The following is a 24,069-nucleotide window of genomic DNA, read 5'->3' as shown; positions in this document are numbered from 1 at the left end:
TGGGAGAGAGCCAATTAGAAGGTTTATTTCGGTGGGAGTTTTGTTGGTTTAGGGGGGAGTGGCAGCGCCGAAGTCGGCGCGGAGGTGAGGGGTTTTGGGCGCGGAAGCGATTAGGGCGAGAGATCGGGCGGTGGGAGGAGGCAGCTGTTGGGAAGTTGGTGGTGGATGAGGTTGTTTTTTGGTTTTTTTTTTAAGTTTATTATTTTTTTTATAAGTTTTTCAACAAATCATGTGATGAAACGTGTACGGTGTACCTAAAAAAAAAACACTCTAACAAGTTACATGGGAATATTTTGAGCGAATAACCCTCTAAGTTTAGATTATTAGAAATAATCCAAAATTAAGATTATTTTGAGCGAACCAACAAAAGTTGAGATTATTTTTACCAAATTTTCCAATTTAATAATGGTTAAATTATTTTATCTCCTTTCCCTCAAAAAAAAAAAAAAATTAAAAAAAAAAACATTTAATCTCCTATTCAAGTATAATTTCATATCAGAAGAGTGCAGCTCCATCTTAAAATGCAATGTCAAGAAGTTACCTTATGTCCTTACATTAATAAATCAAACAAGATAAAAAATTACCTTTACTTAATTTTTGGAGTTAAGCACAAATTCAGGTACTCAATTCTTCCTTTTTTCACCGTTTAGGTACTTAATTTTTTTTACTTTGATTTTGGGTACTGAGTTAAGAATTCCGGCCAAAAAAAAATAAATCAGCCTAAGAATTCAGTACCTTTGGTTAAAGAATTCAGTACCTTAGTTAAGAGAAAGTGGGCCCCACCCGATTAAAAAAATTCGTGGGTCACCCTTAATTTTTTTCCCTTTCTTATTCTTTATTACCCCTTTTTGCTCCCTTTATTCTTTCCTTTTCTGGAAATTCTGCTGCGTAATTGTCGAAAAATACGAGCAAGTTTGGGCTCGATTATGGGGAAAACGACACCAAAAGCCGCCATTTTTTTGAGCTAATCTCAATTCCTCATGGATTATGTTGATATTTTGATATAAATTTTGAATTTTTTGCCCATTTCTTAATGTTATTTGCGACCTAGGGTTTTCGATTTTTTGGGGTTTTTTTTGAACAAATTGATGATGTCGATTTCTTGTGTTTTTTGTGTTAAATTTGTTGCTTTGTTGTTGTTTGTTGTTGGATTAAGCTAGCAGCAGCAGGGGAAGAACCTAGCAGCAGCTTCTGTTTCTGTTTTATTATTATTATTATTATTATTTCTAAAAAATCTGGGAAAACCTTGTTGAAGAATTTGTGCCTAAATAGACATGGTGAATGAACCTGTTTTGATGATATTTGTTGCTGGTGTACTGCTACAGCTTCTACGTTGCTGTTTTTGTTTTTGTTTTTTTTTTTTTTATTATTATTGAAATTGAATCAGGGAAAATCGTTTTGGATGAATTTTGTTAAGAAAACATGGTGTGCTACTAGTGTTTTGCAGGTGTTTTCATGGCATTTTTTGGCCAAGTTCATGCCCCCTTTAAATAGAGTAATAACGGCTAATTTATGAGTCAAAGTTAAGAATTTTTTTTTAAAATATTAATTTTTTAATTAGGTATGGTTAGTGATGAGTTAGTTCACCTGAAAATCACTTTGAGTACCCAAAAGCAAAGCAAAAAAAATTGAGTACCTAAAAGGTGAAAAAAGGAAGAATTGAGTACCTAATTGTACTCTTAACTCTAATTTTTGAGATTGGTAGCCATGACTTAGTGTGGAAGCTTAAAACTTCAATAATTAACCGTCGGAATTGAGACTTTGAGAGACGATGGCAAGAAAGAGACTCCATGGAATCTCTCCTCCAATTTATGAGCCATTGCACCAGGTAATTGAATTGACTTATAGAAGTATCCGAACTCCGAACTTCAGTAGGGTGAATGGTGTGTGCAAGCCTATTTCTTTTACACAAGATAAAATTTGCGATAGTAAACTTATAAAACGACATGCTGTGTTACAAAAACGTTATAAACAAAAGTCCTTAGATATTGTATATATATTACAGCACCCGCAGAGCAACTCCCATCACGACTATACCTGTGGAAGTTGCAAACTAGCAGCCATACTAAAGAAAACTCGGCCATCATATAATCTCCCTCTTTTATTCAAGTATAATTTTATATCAGAAGAGTGCAGCTCCATTTGATTAGTGAATAAATACTACTTTCTAGGACTGAACATCTGATCCCATACAGGGCCAGGCATGGAGATAAAGATGGGCTGAATCTATGCAGATCGATCTATAACTTATGTGGAGAGCCAGAACTAATGGAAAGAAGAAGAGCTATAGTTTACACAGATCGAACTGATAATTTTATGTGCTAAAGCCATAACCAAATGCTACTGACCGACCTATTCATGCACTAACAAGCTTATAATGACTGGCTGCCTGTCCAATATCTGATATGAATGGATACAATAATGTTACATCATCTACATTTTCCACGTCGCTTTCCATAACTAGTAAAAAGCAAAGGTGCATCAAGTTCTTGGTCAGATTGGATACTACTGTTACAATGAGAACATGCTGTTCTATTCCTCGTCAGAATGTGTACAATAGAAAGAATAGGAATCATGAGCTAGGTTCTGCAGCAAAAAGGGATACTTGAAATCAGAACGTTTTCTTAGGACACATTTGCAAGAAAATAGTCCCAAATATTGCAGAGAATTTGAATTGCGTAAAAGGCTAAAAGCCACTCTGAATTGAAAGCTCGAAAGAATGTTTAGTAGACAAATCAGCAGGAATGCAGGATTATCAAACATGCAAACACAGCAAAACATATTACAGACGGGAAAGGAATAAAGGATTACCTGTTCTTGTGAGCGGAAATACATGAACGGGGTGTAGTGAAGGAAATTTGAGACTCTAGATGTATATATATCAGCATATCTGTATTTGGCAATTAAACAAGGAACATGAAAGTCAGCCCACTTAAAGCCAACAAGATACGAAGTAAAGAACAACAGCTGCCCCAATAACAATAAAAAATAAAAAATAAAAAAAAAAAAAAAAAAACCTCCATCTTTTTACAAAAATAAAGCCTATGGACAGGAACATTTATTCACCCCTCTCCCCCAGGAATAGACCAGTTTAATTGAAAAAATTAAAAATAAAAATCAACAGGGAGAGAAACATACTTCTCAATTTGCCTCATTAAGTGGCTTTTATCCCAAAGGCCTGCACGAGAAAGAAAACCCCACCTGATTCAAGGGGTTAAAAAGTTAATTTCATGTCAAAGTCCCGAAAAATACGCTTGCATTAGTATAAAAGGGCATGGACTAATAGCACTATTTCAATGAGTGAAGGCTTAAGTCAAGCTAATATGTTTGCAGGAATCATATCATACAACCAATTTGCATATCGTGAAAGCTGGGTTACATCTTTTTTTTCTTTTTTTCTTTTTTTTTATTTCTTTTTTCTTTTTTTTTTCTTTCTTTTTTCTTTTTTTTTTTTTTTTTTTTTTTTTTTTTTCCTGAAACAAGCTGGGTTAAATCTCATTTGTCAGATTCTTTTGTTTTCTTTTTTTGCGCTGGTGAGCTGGGCCAATACAGTAAGCCCTAATCAGCCAGCAGCCACCAAGACCAACCCCACATACAGCATGACTAAATCCTACAGCTCTTGAGATTTTATACCTTTTATTAAAAAGCTCTCCATCCGTTTCCAACATCGGTGCAATCTTCTCATCTAGTTTTTGCATGACAATAAGCAGCTTCTGCATGCTTTCTGTGAGTTCTTTATCATCCAGTTTGGTTGCAGCAAATGTCTGCAAGGCCATAAATTTATGGTTAGAATAAGACTGATAATTTGATAAAGGTTTTACTTTGTATCATGCCTGAATTTCCGGGCATTCAACTTCATCATGATCCTTAATTAACAAAGTATCCTTAATTACACTTGAAATTGATTATATAGTTGCAACCCAGAGAGAGCCAAAAACATGCACAGGATTTTTTTTTTTTTTTCCCATGCTGGGTTCAGGCAGTGAGTATTTTAGCATAGAAGCTGCAAGAGTTTGCAAGAAACATTTAGAACACCAATGACATCAAGTCATCAGCTATGCATATCCAGTAACTCTAGAACACTTATTCACCCACCCAACGATTGGCCACAACGTGTAAGCCCTTCTCCCTTATTGAGCTATTTGTTAACCATGTTCCTCCCTCTTTTTAAAGAAGCGGTGTTTGAAATGCTAAAATTGCAACAAATAAAGACGAAAAGATACCTGAGCAGGTCGATCTTTCATTCGCCTCTGAAGAGCAAGGCGAAGTTGGTTGAAAAGATCTCCAAGAACTTCCTTCTGATTTATCAACTCTATCAAAGAGGCTCGATGAGCTCGGCTACCAATCAATGCAGTATACTACAAATGAGAATTTTAGATCAGTTAAGCTGTCATCGTAAATAAATAAAAAAAGGCAGGGACTTTTTATATATTAACCTCATCTTCAAGTTCTCGGCAAATCAATGCCGTACGCCACCGCAAGTGAACTTTGGATTGGCTTACATCTGTATATATATGGTCACCAACATATAATATTTCATCTCCTTGAACACCAAGAGAGCTTTCAACCATTTGGGCACTACCACCTGAATACAGACCCCCTGCATACATAGCGAAATATTACCAAGCAGTTAGATAAAAAATATATATAGAATACACGAGATTATATCATATTCAAACAATTTATATACTGCAACTTAAGGAAAAAAAAAAATCCATGTCACTTATCAGGATGTATAACAAAATAAAGTGTACACGTCACCTGTACATGCTTTAAAACAAGGACGCATTAAGCCTTCTCCAGTCACCACTTCATACATTGGGTGTGACATTTGAAAAAATTCTGGCTTTCTGGCAGAGACTATCACCTTCAGAGGACAATAAAGCAAAAGTTACGAAAGAACACATTTATGATAGAGCTCTATCACAAACAAAGAAGATAATCCATCACAGCAGCATTTCAAGCAATAATTTCAAATTGAACAATTTACTTAGAGGAAAGAAATGTATGGCCTAAGCCACAAACCAACTGCACCAAAGTATACTTACGCAGCATGATTTGCATCCAGTTCTGCAGTTTCAGTTTATGCTTTACAGCCTAGTACAATTTAACAAAAAGCTGCAATCTGCATTTCAGGTTCATATATATCACTACATCAACTACCATCTCACTGGAGAAGATCCAGGTTTATTTTTTCACAGATCTAGACAGTAAAGATCCACTGATCATCGCTCACCCACTATTCAAGAGTTCAATTTGCCTAGAAGCTTTCTCATCAAAACATTTAGTTTTCTTGTGTTCTCTTGGTGGGTGGTTGTAAAATATTTTTAGTTTGCAGGTTGACTTAATTAATAGGACACTTACGGGTTTATGAATTCTACCACGAAGAAGGCATATACTCTTAGCTTGAATTTTGAAATTTGACTTAATAGGACAGAACATATTTTGGTGGAGCAGTTTTACGAATTACTTAAGCTGTCATTTTTAGTTTAATACTTCCTCCATTTCACTAAAATTGCAACACTTCTCACTTCATGCTTGCCAATGCATTATATCAATCACTAATATCTGTAATTATCAATAAGTGAAGATTATAAAATTTTGATACTGTGAAAGTATAAATTGAGGAGAATCTAACAAGATCCCACATGACTATATATAAATCACAAAAGTTAGTCAGAACAAAGTATGTAAATAGCGTATAAGTCAAATTGTTGCTATTTTAGTGAAAGGGAGGAAGTACATGTTTTAAATATAATAGCATCAAACCATAAGAGGATATAATAAACCTGCAGCAAAAATGATACATTATGCTCCTGAGAAAGATATCACAATGTTCAGCCATAGTGCATGGAAAATTTGGTCATAGTCTTTAGAAAGGAAGGGTAGGAAAAATGAGTACACAACACAACCAAGTATAAGGCAAGTTTAATTTACAACTAATATATGTTAGAATAAGATCATATATGTTCAGATAAGTTCCATAACTGAAAATCGGATGACCAGAACACACCCTAAGCCTTATAGAAACAGCTAAAGTACGTCTAATAAGTTCATATATGTTCAGTTAAGTTCTATAACTGAAAATCGGGTGAATAGAACACACCATTAGTCTCACAGAAACATAGTCTCCTGAAAAAAATGAAGCAAAAATAATACAAATCTAGAGCTTCGATAAAAATCAGCATTTCAACAAGCACTTCTTTAGTGGACAATTTCTTCAGGGTTGGATAAATGTCAACAGTCAACCACATATACAGTAAAGAACTAAAGATGGTTGGAGTACAAAGGCTTAATTTTCCAAGGAAAGGCAAGTGCTATCCAAAACTTTCAAGGAGTTATGTGCAATAGCACCATTAAATACTAAGAGAGCAAAATACAAAGGTATGTCCCAAATAAGCATACCATGTCAAAAAGATCTCGCCAATCCATATCATTAGGAAGAAATCGGTTGAAGGAATGTCGCATCATTTTGTCGGTATAATGAAAATCAGAGTTGGTTATCAGCAGAAGCTTTTTACCAGCCTGATTAAATTAAGTAGAGCATTATTAGATCACAACTCACAATGGGTAATAAAATTTAATTAAGAAAACCAATACCTCCTTTTGATCTAGGAGAGCCAAAGGCAGATCTGGATCAGGCTCTACAAAGAGTTCAGGCTTTGACATAATCTCACTCTGCAAGGAAATTTACGGATTCAGCTGAAATTTCTATAGCCATTTTCAGAAAGATGTAAATAGATGAACAGGAACATGACCACCTTAAGTTGTCCTTCGACATGTGCTCTGAACAAGGCCTTTCCAACAGCCTGTAAAAAATACACTAAGTGTCAAACATGTGAAAAAATTATTATAAATCGCCTTAGTAGTAAAAAGGGGGAAAATACAAAATTAAGCAGGATATTACCTTGTAAAGCCCCTTATAATCAAGTGGACCAATCGCAGCTTCAACTGCACCTTCATCTAGCCTGTCAACCAGCTGCATTCAAAAATATTTTCAATCAACAAATTGAAAACTAATAGCTACAAATATATCATAGAAAAATAAATCATCTTTCTATTGGCACACTGCTCATCCCTCTAGAGAGACAAAGGACTACAAAGACGAATCATATTTTCACGTATTGAAGTATCCAACAAGCAACATATTGACATAAATATTAGCAAACTAATCAAGAGGACAGCAGAGGATGAAAACTTAAGTCAAGAGGCAAAGTGAAGAAAAAGTAATTACTGCATACAAAAGATTGGTCTTATCAATATAATGACTTGGCAGGAGCCAATCAAAAAAGAAATATACTCCAGAGTAGCAGTTGAGATCAGAGAGAATTGAAAACCTGCATATAAGCTACTGCTTCTGAAACAGAGAAGAGTGTATTAAGAAATTCCCATCTACTCTCATTCCTTAGATCAACCAGCTCCCTCCCGTATATTTCACTTCCTTGCATGGAAGAATAAAAACCATTAAAATCAAAAACATCATAGAATAATGCATAATATAGTTAGCAGAAACCACAACAGGGAATATGTAGCTTCAGTGTGCAACATACACTTGCCAGTATAAGCTCTACCTCGACTCTAGGTACGCTAGTTAGCATCTTATCAATTAGAAATGGATACACAAAATCTAAGTAGATTGCATCTCAAAGTAATCAACCATGACCAACTACCTACTGGTAACAGAAACACAGTTCTATATAGATACAAAAAATACGCACTAAGCTCTTTGTACACGGTCTTTATAATTTCATAATTATTTATGAGCTAATCTGATTGCAGCCAATTTATAAGAACTGAAGTCTAAAGAGCCACACAATCCCAAACAGCCACGAACAAGAACAGAAACATAGTAGTCCAACCTGCAGAGAAGATCCTTAGCCCCAACACCCCCAACACTTGAGTTTAAATTTCAAAGGTAGAACACAAGAAGCTATGGCCAACAAATTGATCAGTAGCTTCTACAAGTACTTCAAAGTAGCAGGCCACAAACATTAGTTAGCACTTGGCAAGGAGGATTGCAATTTATGCCACAAAGTAAAGGCTATTTGAAACATCACTATGACATCACTATATGATAAGATCTAGACTCAAATTAATCAGCAGTAGCTCATTCATACAATGTAAACAAGAACCCCGTCAAAGATACTAATATCTAAAGTTCCAGATGCCCGCCTGAGGTAGTGAAATGCAAGGCTATGGCTGTGAACTTGGCAAGTAGATAAGGAACGGAGAAGGTAGTTTTTTAGTCTGATAGCCAGGTTATTGTGAATCACCTCTAAAGCTCTATCTTTGTCATAGAACATCTAGATTTAGTTCTTGAGGATATTCTCTATTTTTAGCAAAAAAATTTACTTATCTTAAGTGGATACAGGTTAATAGGGATGAGAATCATGCTGCCCACTGCAACGGACTAGCGTGTACAAGTGTGAATAAGCGTAAGGTTGTGCGTTTGATTGATAGTAAAGCTCAAAGCTTACAAAAGGGGTTCCATGGCTTTAGGCCATGACTCTCCAAGTTTCACTTACAATTTTCTGGATGATCTCTCACTTGCTAGACTACTACTTCTTATACTACCAATACATGTATATAAATGGCAAACAAGCCTTAATTACTACCATTACTACTATTGGCATCTAACTACTTTATTTCAATACAAACAAAAGACTAAAGCATCTTGTCCCCCTGCTGCACATCAACGGTCCTCTGCTTCCTTGTGCCTTGGCCAAATCAGGTTGTTGTTGTTGTTCAATTGCTGATTCTGTTTCTGCCTTCTTTTATAAACCAACATCACGGGTGGTGTGTGCGAGTGCCTTGCACCCACCACCTCACCAAGCTAGTGGCCATTGGTATTGAGCAAGTATGGGTAAATCGTTGCTCTAAAGAGGTTTCCTTTCTTTCAAAAAACAAAAATAAAAAACTAGTATTCACTCCTCACAAAGTAGTGCAGTGTATACATTATTATTGAAATGTATATAAAAGCCACCCCCATTCCTCCCCTTCCTCCTCTCTACCCAAACCTCCCTCTCCCTCCCACCCAAATTAGTTGCTTCACATTTCCAAATTGCGAACTCCTAGGCAATTTTTGGAGATGAGATAATAAAAAATGGACCCATGTGATAAGAGAGAGATAAAGAGTTTATTAATTAAAAAGGAAAGTGATGCAACTAATTTGAAACTTCTGTTTTAGGAAAGTGATGCAAGTAAAAAGAAACGGAGGAAGTAACAATAAAAGAAAAAAGAAACAAAATTAACACCAATTCTCAATCCCTTCCAATCAAGTGAATAAAGAAGACAGATTCAAAACTATTTCAATTTTCAACAGAAACAGTCTCAAGGAAAGTTTGTGGTTACCTCACAGCTCTTGTCGATAGCATTGTTGTTCCATGCATAGCCCTCTTTATATAACCAAACCGATCTGCCTTAACTAGGTTGCCTTTCTCTTTATCTATGACAAGGCCTCTGATAACCTAGCAAGAACGAAAAGATGATGCAAGCCAAAGCACACAATCCATAGATGCAATCTGATTAGTATCACGCATAATAGCTTATCTGTTATTCTGCATAACCAAAAAAAGGCTTACCAAGTTTGGATCAAAGGAAAGACCATCAACAGGAAACCCCACATTCTTCAAGTTCTCCATGCAATAATCATACGCTCGCCCTTCCCAGGCCTAGAGCACAAAAGTCATACAGTAGGATTAGAGCTGACTATCAATTTGATACAAGGAAAGGTCTAGCAAAAATATGTTGAGCCAAAACTTGATGCCAAATAAGAAGTATATGCTATTCAATCTCCATACTATCAGTGAAAGCTCGGCATCCAAACACCCCTAATTCTGAAGCACAATAGAACACCCAAAGAACTGAAAGAGTGACTTCACCTATTATTGTTCAGATGTTCCACAAAATCCCAACTGCTGCCTAGATTAGATATCCGTACCAACCACACTCCACATTTCTCAGTGTGTGTCTATGTATGTATGTACACATGGCCACATGTACATATGTGGGAGTGTGTTTTTGCTTTGTAAGAGCATGTTTTATTAAGCAGTAATTGGCTTGATAAAATACCTGTACATTGTTGTTTATCATACTTCTTTAATCAGAAATGGAGACAAGCCTATGCAAAATCATTCACATAAACATATATTTTCCATAGTTCATATTATTGTGCCAAATGTAGTTTACTGTATGCAGTTAAGAGCATAGCTTGATACTCAAGGAATTAGCAATGGAAGAATATGAATATGTTCCTTTCAATAAAATTGTTCCTTCCTCTAAGAAACAGATAGGTTGTACCCCTACCCCACAACCATCACAAGCCCCAACCTGATCAGAAATGTGAGTGTTGATCACCAAACGTAGGAAAGCTAGCAAAGAAATAAAAAGAGCTTGGATGTGCCTAAGAATACAGCAGCAACAAAGTTTTACAAATAGAGCCAGAGTATACATACATGCCCCATGTGAATGAAGTGGCTCATATTTTTTTTTTAAAATGGGGGATTGCTTGAGAGAGGCTAGTCACTCCAAATAAAAAATTACTTCCTCCTCTCTTTTTTTGATGCAACGTTGGGAGTTTCACGCTTGCTAGTGCCAATAATTTCTTTAATTACCTTTTAGCAAAAAATACAAAAAAAAAAAAGCTGATATTTCGAAAGTATATGTTAACACAAATCTAACAAGATCCCACATGACTATATTTTCCTAACATATAAATCACAAAAGGAGCTTGTGTGAATAGTGCAAAATTCCATGTGTTGTGATTATGAAAGAGAGGAAGAAGCAAGTTTATTAGGCGAGGCCAATTATCTCCCAAATTTTCTATAAACTTGCCTAAGAAGTCAACTAAAGCTGAAAATTAACTAGAATGGATCCCAGCTTTGGCAAGAGAGGTGTAAGAGTACATGGTTTACTGTTAACGAGTTAAATACTGATAACAAAGCCCATTTTAGGGAAAAAAAAAAGCCAAAAAGAAAATTCAAGAAAGAGAAGCTCACTAAGTAAACTATAATAAAGGTTACCAGAAGTAGTAATTAAAAAACCCTTAAAGAGCTGTAACAGTACAAGCAGATGTGAGGAAATATAAATAACTATAAGAGCTAACTAAGATGCAACTAATGCTCATTATACATACGCATAGTAATTTGCAGCAAAATGCAATTCCACAACCACATACAATTGAGGTGGACAAAACATCTCAAAATTGATAAGCTAATTCTACTAAGAGCGCAGAAGATGATTTAAATTAGTAGAGAGTACCATGACATTATAATGCATCAAGGTGTAGTCCATGTCATATCCAATAGCACTTATTGACCGAAGATTCAATGTACGCGTGCAAAATATACCACGAGGAGAATGTGTAGCAGAAAAGGGAGCCTGCAAAATAACCACAGAGAAAGTTTATAGGCACCAATGCACCGTAAGACCTTCCAACAAATATTTGAAATCATGGTTCAATAGCTCTCTAAGAATTCCAGGAAAGAGAAAATTTGATGATGAAGACAAGGGAAAACTTAGCAAAGAGGGGAAGGGGTACTTGGGACAATGAATTATAAAAATATCTACAAATAAACAGTGGCATATCACAGAAATACTTGTCTCATAAGTCAATAATATCAATACTAGTACAGTAACAACAATTTTACATGAACACTATATTAGGTATGTTAAGAGGGATACGCATCAATATCCCATGCAGCAACCAAAAAAAGGCTTAGGGCCCAAGCCATGAAATAAAAAGATTCTTCTCACCCAAATATAGTATAAACTACTGACAAGAGCTTAAAAGTCCATGGCAATAGGAATTAGAAAATGCTTCCAAGCATCATCATAACACATCATATGGGTAACTAACGCTTTGCAGCACCTACTGTATCCTAAATTCAGAAGAAACAGATATCTCGGAAAAGGTAAACAAGGATGAAGTTCATGTAACTCTCAAATTTACCCCTTTCCACACCCCATCCTTCCTCCCGGAAAAGAACAAACAAGCCTACAAATCTGATTACCTTCCTCCCAAAACAGAAAAAGAAGTCTACAAATCAGATTACCTGCCCCCTTTCCGGTTCCTACTCCAATTCTTAGACATGCCAGGTTCAAAAACATTATGAACATGTTGTTCATGACCTTTTAATACACTTTTATCAAACCTGGAAAACTCTTGTTTAAGAACAAATATAAACTTTACTGTCAGCTTGGAAACCTTCAATTCAGAGAATTGCCAATATGCCAAGTTGCAATGCACAATCATAACTATGCAGCCTTTTCTTCTCTTTCTTTCTAAGGTTCAGGATAAGGCAAATGCGCCTATAGATGCACACGCTATCAAAAACCCGAGTTTCTTGCACAAACATCACTTCCCCAACTAAATTACTCTACTTGAAATCATGCAATTCACCCACCTCCCACACAAAATAATACAGCAATTAACAAAAACATCAACACAGCACGCGCGCGCACATACACACATACAGGTCATACACACACAAAGGAGCAAACATTTACCGGAATTCCCAAGTCACGAAGCAACCTCTCAGCTTCATCAGCTTCCAATTTAGCTAATTCCTCAATAGGACCTTCCATACCAGCCTGTCTTTTACCACCTATAAACCCCCAAATTTCAAAATTCAAAATTCAGCAATAATCCAACAACAAAAACAGCAAAAAACCCATTAAGACAAACAATCAAACACCCTAAAATCTTGAATTAAATCAGTATGATTCCATACCAAAATTGTCAAAATTGACATTAAAGTCCCCTTTAGTGCTCTCTCCTAAATAATCAACATCAGACTTATTACTCGGCGTGACAGAGAAAGCCGGGCCCGTCGTAACAGCCGCCTTCTCCCCGGCAACGCACCTAAAAGGCGTCAGCTTTCTGGGGTTGGCTGAAAATGCAGTGAACGGAGAAAAGATGGGAGTAAAGGATGATGATGCCACCATTGTTGTAAGTGGGGAAAACTTGGTAAATTGGAAAGAACCAGTTTGCCACTGCAATGGAGTTTGCATTATTTTTGGTAATGGCAGAAAATTTGAGAAATTGTTGTTTCAAAGTCTAAAAAGATTGGGATTTGGAGTAGTAGTGTTTGAAATTTGTAGTATTACTTGGGAATAATTGGGATTTGGTAAAGATGAATTGAAAATGTTCTCTTCTTTAAATTCTGGATTTTTATGCTTTTGTTGGTTGCATTTGTTACTTATGCTTTGATAATGATAAAAAAATATCTAAGGTGATGTGACATTGAGAATTCAGGCATGAGTATGGTGGGTTTATTGTGGACTAGAGGTCAATGATGAAGTACGGACAATGGAGTATTTATTGTCTACGGAGCTGTTCACTTCACTTTAATTTCAGTTTAGTTCCGTTCAGTTCCAATCAATTTAGTTCAGTTTAGCTTTTAATTTCCGTCTCTCATAAAATATTCTCAATTCAGTTCTACAAATTTTTACCTAGACTCTAGGGTAGGTAGAAGTCCCTACACCCCCTCCCCACTGTATAACCCTATACTCTTCCCCACTACATCTCTCCCATCCTTTATCCCCCTCTTACAAATTATTGCAACTATCAACGCATCTTATCCCCAAATTATATATCTATCGATCTTTATCAACTCTAACTATAGCATAGTCCGTCCATTTCTGGCGATTTCACCGCCATTCTCTTCTTCTTCGACGACATTCTATAACTCGTCTCGTCTGCACTATGAGCTCCAGTAAAATCTCAAGATCGATCACTTTAAAACACTCGATTTGTAAAAAGAATCTCGGATCTTCGAAATTAAATTTAGTGGCAGTTTCAGCCGTGCTTCTAGTGGCAACAGTTGTGGTTATGGTGGTAGTTGTGGTTTATGCGGCGGTAAGCGTATTGAAAGTAGAGAATTAAAAGAAGGTTTTGATTACATGGAGTGATTGAGTAAAAGTAGATGTGGAAGATGAAATTCCATCACATCACCACCACCATGGATCATTTGTCACTGAGAAAGCATGGCAGCTTAAACTGATTTGGCTTGGTGATGGGGCTAGAATATCGAACAGAGGAATTTTGAAATTGTTGGCAAACTTTTTATTATTGAACATTTAATATTTTTTAAATGAACATTTTTTTAATGGTTGTAAAAATGAACATTTTTTTATGGATCGGAGCATTAAAATAACCTATAGCGATTAACGTATCACTTGCAAATTTATTCGTTGACCAATGAAAAAAAACATCTTTCAATTAAAAACTAAGTACTCCATATCTAAAAGTTAATAACATAAAAATAATAAAATATGCTAATTGTAAAATATTCAATAATATGCAAGTGAAGATTTAGTATTATGAATATGTATTATTTTAATGTTCATTTTTATATGCGTAAATGTTCATTGTTACATAATATAATAAATTTTATAAATATAACTAATACAGTACATGATGAAATAAGTGTTTTAGTATCAAAATGAACCTTTAAATATATGTAAATGTTCATTTAAATAAAATGCATGTAATTGTTTAGTATGAAATTATCATGAATAAAAATAAAATGAGCATGTATTAATATGAAAATGAACATTTGTATATAATAAAAAAAAAATTCAATACTTTTTATATAAATTTTTTAGAAAGGTTGTTTGCAGGAGTTCTAAAAACTTTATGAGAAGGAATTTGTAAATTAGAAATAATCATAATATCAGCTTCCAAAATTTACATATATATTTGTCTTTTAAATTGAACATCCTAGTATATTAAAAATGTACATATTCGGATTATACAATTGTTCAAGAAAATGTTAAAAAAAAAATGTTAAATCATTACTTCAAGTTGTTTAGATTTCTAAATATTTTTTATTTTATTTATGAACATGTTACTTTCCTAATATGAATAGTGTTTAGGATGGAGATCATCCCATAAAAGGTTGGTGTGTCACTAACTCAATCACTACTTTATCCATTTCACTCTTAGAATTTAAATTTTTAAGTATTAATTTAATAATTTTTTTTTTTTGTTGACGAATTGGCTGGCAATTTGGGACATCTTTCCCTAAGATGAACATAATAAGCTTCTAATATATACATATTTGCCTTTAAAAATGCACATGTACTTATATCTTAGGATAAATGGGTCATTATATATTTATAATATACGAAATAAATAAATGTGGATGTTTGAAAGTAATTAACATTTGAAGTTCAACTAGTATTAAAATTTGGATGAATATCATTAAATTTGAAATTGAACATTTAATAAAAAATTTAGATAAATATTTATTAAAGTGAATAAATATGAACATTAGCCAATATATGTACAAACCATCAATATATGAATGAACATTTAGCAATATAGAAATGATCATATTTTTAATATGAAAATATCATTTATCAGAACTCTAATGATTGTCTATTAATATGTGAATGGTCATATGCTAATATATAATGAACATTTATCAAATTGAAAATGAACACTCAACAAAAAGATTTTTTTCGTATTTTAATAGATACACTATAGGTTGTGCAATTACTTTGTTCTCCTATGGCTATTGCTTTAACTGTATTGTCAATATATCTATAACTCAATAACTTAATGTACATGTATCAATTAATATGACAATGAACATGCATCCATTTCTAAATGATAATATTTCTATACAAGAATGAACATTTATTAAAGTGTCAGTATGAAATTCAAACAAAAACTTAACAAATATCTTGATTGTGCATTTAAATTATGGGATTGAACAATTGTAATAATATCTGTATAAACATCTACTAAAAATTCAAAATATACATCTATTAATATCGTGGCTATGTATCTATATGAGAATGAGCACAAGACTTTGATAAGAACATCAAATAATTTATTTATAATAAGTAGTTTAAATATAGTAAATTTGAACATTTGACGCTCTATATACATATATGATATGAAAAATAACACATGAAAAATTATTTTTTTTAAAAAAAACAAACGTAAAAATGAACCTGAAAAAGTATAGAAAGTGACATGAACAACAAAATATGTAAATGAGCATCTACTCATATATAAATGAGCATATATTGGAATGATAAAGAACTTGGCATAAAAATTAATGATTAAGAAATATATGTGGTTAAACATCTAAAGCTCTGCTCACGTTTTTAGTCTTACATAAAATATATTTTTGTGTTAGGTGTGACATACAAGCTAAGCAAGCTAAGTAGTAAGTACTACATATACTTAATTACTTACTACTCCATACTGTACATAACAAAAAAGTATTTGTAACAATCAATGCACATTATTTACAAAATGTGAATGAATGTCTATCAAAATTGAAATAACTAACTTATCAAAATAAAAAAGAATATTTATCAATACGAAAATGAACATTTATTAATACGTGAACATACACCATGTATATATCAATATCGCAAAAAAATATATATTAAATGAAATGATCATGTATCAATATGAAAATGAACATTTATCAAAATGAAAATGAACATTAATAAATAAATAAAAATAAAAAAAAAAAAAAAAAAAAAAACTACTTTAATAAATCTTCTTTCCTAATTTGTGAAAGAAAAAGAAAGCAGTTGTGCTTATGATAATTGTCAATTAGAAAGAGAAAGTATAATTAGAGACTAAAAATTTAAGAGGCACAAAAGTTGATGGGAATGAAATTCAATCAACGAAATTTTAATTTGTTGATTGAATTTTCCATGGAAATGACTAGCTAGTTGAAGAACAAATCACACACTTCTAACTTCTAAGTCACACACACGATTATTCATCTCCGCCATCGTCGCCGACGGCGACTATCGGCGACTATGAAGTATTCTAGCGTCGGAGGTTTAGGAATGCAGAACCATGGAGATAGTTTGGAGAGCGTTCAATTGTGAGATCATTAATTGCTAAAAATCTCAATGTCAACGAGCAATCTCGAAGGTTTTATGACGCGTGTTAGATATTGGGGTTAGTATGAGGCTAAACGCATCGTTTGAGAAAGAGTGTAGGTAGAGCTACATACACTAGAGTCTAGGGATAAATAATTAGTTCGGTTCAGCTCACCTAAGTAAATGTGAACAGGCCCTTGATGCCTAACTAGATTAGTCCATTAAGGTTTGAATCACGTCTACTCTATATGACCAAAGTTATCAAAATTGAGATTCTATTTTAAATTGAAAGGTACATATATAATCGAATGTAGATTCATTGAATGTGTTTATATTATACTTGTAAGTTTTTTTTTAAGGGTAAAGGAAAATCGTTAATAATAAGTCACGCTACATTTACAATGATTATCAAGATTTGTTAAACGCATATTTAGAGAATCAAGAAAACTTTCATACGCGGTCAGGGTTGTGCCCCCCCCCCCCCCCGGCTTGAGAGCTTACGGTTATCAAATAATTAGTAATTTTAAGGAAAATTTGCAAGAAATAACCTTTTAATTTTAAGGAAAATTTGTGAGAAACAACCTTTTAAGGAAAATTGCCCACAACTCTGTCTCCGCCACTTCAAGCTTGACTCGAGAAATGTTTTCTGATGTTTTTACAAATTTGCATCTTTCCAAGTAGAGGCTTCATATTTCGATTCCATGCAATAATTATTCGGATCGAAAAACTCTAAACCCTTTTGAATGCAAATCACATTCTCCATGCATAGAAACCTAAAAATTAAAAGATCTAATGAAAAAATGAACTCTAGCCGATAAAACATCACATGCGACGAAATTTAAGGTACCCTATATGTGTGGGAGAGTGTTGCCCAAATAACACATGTAAGTGTCTCATATTGAAGAAAAATAAAAAGTCCACCTTATAAGGCCAAAGGAGGTTCCATCCCAAAACCATATGGCAATAAAATGAGTAGCCCCTTAATCTTATGAAGTGTTTAATTTTCTCTTCTTTTTTCATGTGAGATACTTATATGTGTTGTTGGAAGTTTATACTTCATCATATAAAATCCTATAAAATAAAAGTAAGCTCTGGAGAAAAAACTCTATCTTTCAAGGGAGGAAAAATACTCACAGAAGGAAGGGAAATTATTTAAACCTAAAACAAAAAATTTAACTAAGCACATAAATAACAAAGATTATTAGGGCTTTGCACTAGTAAATTCGTAGAAGCTCCCAAGAATTCAGTAATGGAGGCTAGGGGAGTAGAAGAGGGAGAAGGGGGAGATGGTTATTGAAAATACGAAGGTGGTTATATACTTATGTTATAAGTTCAAAACCTACTATTGATATAAAATAATTGTATTGTTTACTAAAAAGCCAATAATTGACAATATATATTTTGTAAGAGAAAAATGTAAATTTGGGTAGAATTGTAAATCGAATCATGTGGTCATACAAGATCGTAAAATCGTAAGATTTTAAGATTTGAATTACAATTTTAATAATTATGTATACAACATTATATCAAGTGGTTATAGCTAATTTAACACCAAAAGAAAATATTCACGATCTAATATAATGTCGTACTTCATATGTTTTAATTAAATACAATGCATATGTTTAATTATACATGTACATCAGGTGGTGAACAATAATAGTAATATACCTCGAATAGTTTTAGGGTAATTAGCTTTTTTCTAATTTTGAATAAGTTTTATATCTATTTTGGGTTACTTTAAACATAATACTTCATCCCATCCCAATTGTTCTTCAAATGAATAAAAATGTTATACGATAAGATGGTGATGAAATGGTGCTTAAAATTAGATGGTGTTTAGTAAATGACTTTTCATTGGTTTTTGGCTTTTTCATTTAGTCAAACATCCAAAATTTGTGTTTGGTAAATGGCTTTTTCAACTAGCTAAAAAGCTGGCTTTTAAGCCAAATGAAAAAAACTACTTGGCCATTTACCAAACATGGCCAAAATGAAAAAACTACTTGGAGTAGCTTTTGGCCTTGTTTGGTAAATGGATTTTTGTTGGCTTTTTCATGGCTTTTGACCTTTTCTTTGGTTAAACAGCCAAAATATATGTTTAGTAAATGGTTTTTCAGCTAGCTGGCTTTTCCGCCAAAAACAAAAAGCTAGTCTTATTAGTTTTTTGGTTTTGGCTTTTGGATTTTCATTAAACAAATTACTTTTTTTAATCCTTGATTAATAATTAATAATTAGTGATTACTGGTTAACAATTAACAATTAATAATTAGTGATTAATAATTAGTGATTAGTAGTTAATAATTAATAATTAGTGATTAGTGATTAATAATTAATTAATAGTTAGTGATTAATATATTAATTATTAATTATTAATTAGTGATTAGTAGTTAATAGTTAATAATTAATAATTAATAATTAATAATTAATAATTAATAATTAATAATTAATAATTAATAATTAATAATTAATAATTAATAATTAATAATTAATAATTAATAATTAATAATTAATAATTAATAATTAATAATTAATAATTAATAATTAATAATTAATAATTAATAATTAATAATTAATAATTAATAATTAATAATTAATAATTAATAATTAATAATTAATAATTAATAATTAATAATTAATAATTAATAATTAATAATTAATAATTAATAATTAATAATTAATAATTAATAATTAATAATTAATAATTAATAATTAATAATTAATAATTAATAATTAATAATTAATAATTAATAATTAATAATTAATAATTAATAATTAATAATTAATAATTAATAATTAATAATTAATAATTAATAATTAATAATTAATAATTAATAATTAATAATTAATAATTAATAATTAATAATTAATAATTAATAATTAATAATTAATAATTAATAATTAATAATTAATAATTAATAATTAATAATTAATAATTAATAATTAATAATTAATAATTAATAATTAATAATTAATAATTAATAATTAATAATTAATAATTAATAATTAATAATTAATAATTAATAATTAATAATTAATAATTAATAATTAATAATTAATAATTAATAATTAATAATTAATAATTAATAATTAATAATTAATAATTAATAATTAATAATTAATAATTAATAATTAATAATTAATAATTAATAATTAATAATTAATAATTAATAATTAATAATTAATAATTAATAATTAATAATTAATAATTAATAATTAATAATTAATAATTAATAATTAATAATTAATAATTAATAATTAATAATTAATAATTAATAATTAATAATTAATAATTAATAATTAATAATTAATAATTAATAATTAATAATTAATAATTAACAATTAATAGTTATTATTATTAATTATTTTTTATTGGAAAATAAGGTATTTGGCTTTTGACTACCTAAATTACTAATAATAAAATCCAACAACCAAAACATGTTTTAAACTAATAAAAAGCCAATACAAACAACCAATCAAACTAGCCGACAACCAATTTGTGGCATTATTATGGTAAAGTAGTAGATGGTGATGGAAATGTTTCAGACAAATTGGAGGTAACAAAAGGCATGATGATAATATGTGAAGAGGATTGGGAGAGTAGGGTATAAAAATATCTTGTAATATACAAGTATAAGAAAATTAAGAACAACCAAGTGACATGTTAATCATAACATAGATTAAGAGTGTAGTAACATGTAAATTTGTGATTGGGTGTTGAGAGTAATATGACAAGACAACTTTTTCAAATTAAAGATTATTCAAAAATAAAAAGAAATTTGGGATTATAAAAACTTGAGATTAATGCTCTCATATATCAAATAATCTAATATATACACATTAAATAAAAAATCAAATAAAATCTTATCCATTGTAAATTTGTTATATGAAGGCATATGCTAATTGTTTACTGATAGAAGAATGTACATATAAGGATAATTTTGTCAAAATTGGACTTGTGTAAACCACTAAGGGTTTTTTTATTTTAATAGAGGAAATGTACGTAATGACACTAAGAAAAGGAGAGTGAAATATCAATAAGGGAAGAGAATGCATATGAGAGCAAAAAAAGTTGTAGTAAGGAGGAACCACATGGGCAAAGGAGAGAAAAATTATGATACTTTAGAGCAAAGTCATTCTTTACTCACGTCAATTGTGATCATTAAATTTTTAATTTTGTTTTTAATTGATATATCTCTCTTCCACCTTATCCATGCCAATCTAAATACCTAGTTACCCCTTATGCCAAATACTTCCATTAGTTGCCCTTCAATTTATTAGGCATAGTTTTTTTTAATATATATTTTTTTATTTTTTTTATGCATGTAAAACAATGAGGAAGTCATTGTAGGGAAAACTCTATTGTAGTCACATGACTTTTGACTATGAAATTTTTTGTAAAATAGACGGTTGAGATTATTTGTTTTTTGATTAGTTTTTATTAGTAATTTTAATTAAATATTATTTTTAATTACTTTAAATATATTTTTAACTTCCAGAAATTATCGTCAAAGACAATTATATTATTTTTTTCCTTGAATCTCGACCCGCACCTTCTTCTCCACCCCTTTGCAGGCTGCAGTTTTCAAAACAAGATAAAATTTATTTTCAATTGGCAAACCAATTGAAACCCAATTAATCACCTAATTGCAAGAGTAAAATTCCACTTTTAGTACAACAGTTGAAAACGAAAAACTATATTCATAAAATTTGTCTAACTTTTATTTTTGAAAAAAAATTGTCTAACTTATTTACAATATTCGTAGAATTAGAACATATATCATATTCATATTAACAACGAAATAGACAAATTTAATAGCCAAAAAAAATTAAATAACCTTTGTGAATAATGATGAAGAAATTTATGGTGATGGATTCTTTAGAACAATGAAGAGGGTGGAGAGTGGTTTTAGTAGGGAGCGTTGTAATTATTATTTTTTTTATTTTTTTATTTTTTTTTTGGAAACCATAGTGGTTTGATTCTTGAAATTAGTTTTTTCGGTAGAAAAAAGTGATTTATTTTTACTCAAAAAATTAATCAAAAAACAAATAATCTCAACCATCCATTTTAAAAATTGTGGTACTCAAAAGTCATATGGACTATATTTGAATTTTCAATTATTATAGAAATGTATTTGGAACGATTTCCCTAAAAATTACTTAAAGATAAAATAATTCTATATTTGCGTCGGTTTTAAAACTAATTCCCATCATAGTGTCTATGTAGGCTTGGTGGTAGCTTTATTATTATTATTATTATTATTATTATTATTATTATTATTATTATTATTATTATTATTATTATTATTATTATTATTATTATTATTATTATTATTATTATTATTATTATTATATTTTTTTTTAAAAAAATTTGATTTAGTGAAGAAATCTCATCACCGTCACCGTTACCGGTTCTTCTAATTAAAATATGATAAGGTATTGTGTCTGCGAATTTTTTATATCCTCAATTGGAGGGATGATATCCTTTATTGGCTGGATGGTATCTTCTATTGGTTAAATGATATCCTCTACTAACTGGATGATACCCTTTATTGCCTATATGATATCCTTCATTGGCTGGATGATATTTCTATTGGCTGGATGATATCCTCTATTAACTGGATGATATCCTTTATTTGCTATATGATATCCTTTACCGGCTAAATGATATTTCTACTGGCTGAATGATATCCTCTATTGGCTGGATGATATCCGCTATTTGCTATATGGTATCCTTTTATTGGCTGGATGATATTTCTACTAGCTAGATGATATTCTCTACTGGCAGGATAATATATCCTTTATTGGCTATATGATATCATATAGTGAATAGAGGATATCATCCAGCCATGATATTATATAACCAATAGAGGATATCATCCAGCCAATAAAAGGATATCATAGACACAATCATAAACGATATCATACTGTTAATAGAGGATATCATCCAACCACGATATCAGATAGCCATTAGAGGATATCATCCAGCCAATGAAGGATATGTATAACTTGTTTGAAGATATGTATAAGTTGTTTGATAATATGTATAACAATGGTGGAACCTCCATTGAAGTACTCGTACTAAGGTCTTGGGCATAACACAACTTGCTCATTTCTCAACCAAAATACATGCATATGTTATCAATATACTAACAATTCAACATACAATCATATGAGATAATCAATTTCAACAATTATGCATCACATAAGAAAGGCCCAATTCGATTTTTGGGCATTTTTCAAATAATTCGAGAATCTTAAGCTTTCTCTCTTTTCCTCCTTTGTCGTAACCACCACCAACTTGTCATCAGGTTGAAACTTGTTCTTCATCGCAAGAAGATGACGATTATCTGATACTTTCTTGAGTCTCGAATGACGTAACATTGCCGCACCCATTATGTTAAAATATATCACACTCATAATCCTCTTAATTTCCACTTCCTCAATTAGAAGAACCGCTAACGGTGATAGCGGTTAGGGGGGAAAAAAAAAAGAGCCCTTTCCCTAATTAATGCTAGCAAAACACCCAATTCCCAAATTACGGTCAATCTTTTATTAATTCCCATTATACCGTCCACGTCACCGGTTCAAGAGAATTTTATTGTTTTACGGTTTGAATGGAAAACCGCTACTTCAAGTAGCGGTGTACATTGAAAAACCGCTACTTCATATTTACTCAAAATCGCTACCTCAAGTAGCGGTTTCTTGTTTAATAAACATCCCCTGCCATTTATTCAACCAGCAAGGATTTCTGCCTCAACTACGAAGAACGAACACCTCCACCTATGCTCCTCCCCTACAACCCTACTGCCGCTGGCTTCTTGCCACCCTACTGTCGTCGTTTTCGCCCCCAACCTCGTCTTGGTACTGCTGTAAATTAGGGGTCAGATATGCAGATGAAGGATTATTTCCTCATTTTCGGCATATTATACCCTAATTTTGTTTTACCTAATTAACTAGTTAATTTTGTAATTATTTCAATTCACATAATAAATTTGACAAATAATAAGCATTGCTTTTGGAGATTGTATATAAATATACAGTAGTGGTGAGTTTATAGCAAGAACAGCAAGAATTAAAACTTGCGGTTGGTCTTCATGTTAAAAAGCAATGCTTTGTTTTGATATAAACCGCTACTTGAAGGTTCGTTTGGCATAGTTATGGTTTTCTGTTTTTTGGTTTCTAAAAGTATATGATATGAGTCCCATAATGAATAAA

General features: G+C 31.6%; 1 protein-coding gene across 1 annotated transcript; it reads right to left on the bottom strand.

The window, feature by feature from the left end:
* Window positions 1-2,083: 2,083 nt before the first annotated feature.
* LOC145631938 (uncharacterized) lies at window positions 2,084-13,233 on the bottom strand. Its single transcript, XM_081684171.1, has 17 exons — window positions 12,732-13,233; window positions 12,508-12,605; window positions 11,260-11,379; window positions 9,582-9,671; window positions 9,352-9,467; window positions 7,338-7,437; window positions 6,908-6,979; window positions 6,762-6,809; window positions 6,601-6,678; window positions 6,406-6,525; window positions 4,762-4,867; window positions 4,437-4,600; window positions 4,224-4,358; window positions 3,634-3,764; window positions 3,139-3,201; window positions 2,812-2,890; window positions 2,084-2,586 (listed from the first exon to the last, which is right to left on the bottom strand). The coding sequence occupies exons 1-17, from the start codon at window positions 13,009-13,011 to the stop codon at window positions 2,533-2,535; spliced, it is 1,854 nt and encodes a 617-aa protein (XP_081540297.1). The 5' UTR covers window positions 13,012-13,233; the 3' UTR covers window positions 2,084-2,532.
* Between the last annotated feature and the right edge of the window lie 10,836 nt (window positions 13,234-24,069).

Source organism: Chenopodium album, chromosome 5, assembly GCF_948465745.1.
Source record: "Chenopodium album chromosome 5, dcCheAlbu1.1, whole genome shotgun sequence".
Lineage (NCBI taxonomy): Eukaryota > Viridiplantae > Streptophyta > Magnoliopsida > Caryophyllales > Amaranthaceae > Chenopodium > Chenopodium album.
Note: the sequence above shows the minus strand (reverse complement) of the source record. Positions and strands in the feature narration are given on the sequence as shown.

What these genes read in the sequence shown, in the direction of transcription:
- LOC145631938 (XM_081684171.1), bottom strand. Translation starts at nt 13,011, where the DNA reads ATGCAAACTCCATTGCAGTGGCAAACTGGTTCTTTCCAATTTACCAAG. An exon ending in GGCGAGATCTTTTTGACATG is followed by an intron (nt 4,868 to 6,405) that starts GTATGCTTATTT and finishes TGTCCTCTGAAG; the next exon opens with GTGATAGTCTCTGCCAGAAA. An exon ending in GGAGAGCTTTTTAATAAAAG is followed by an intron (nt 3,202 to 3,633) that starts GTATAAAATCTC and finishes CCCTTGAATCAG; the next exon opens with GTGGGGTTTTCTTTCTCGTG.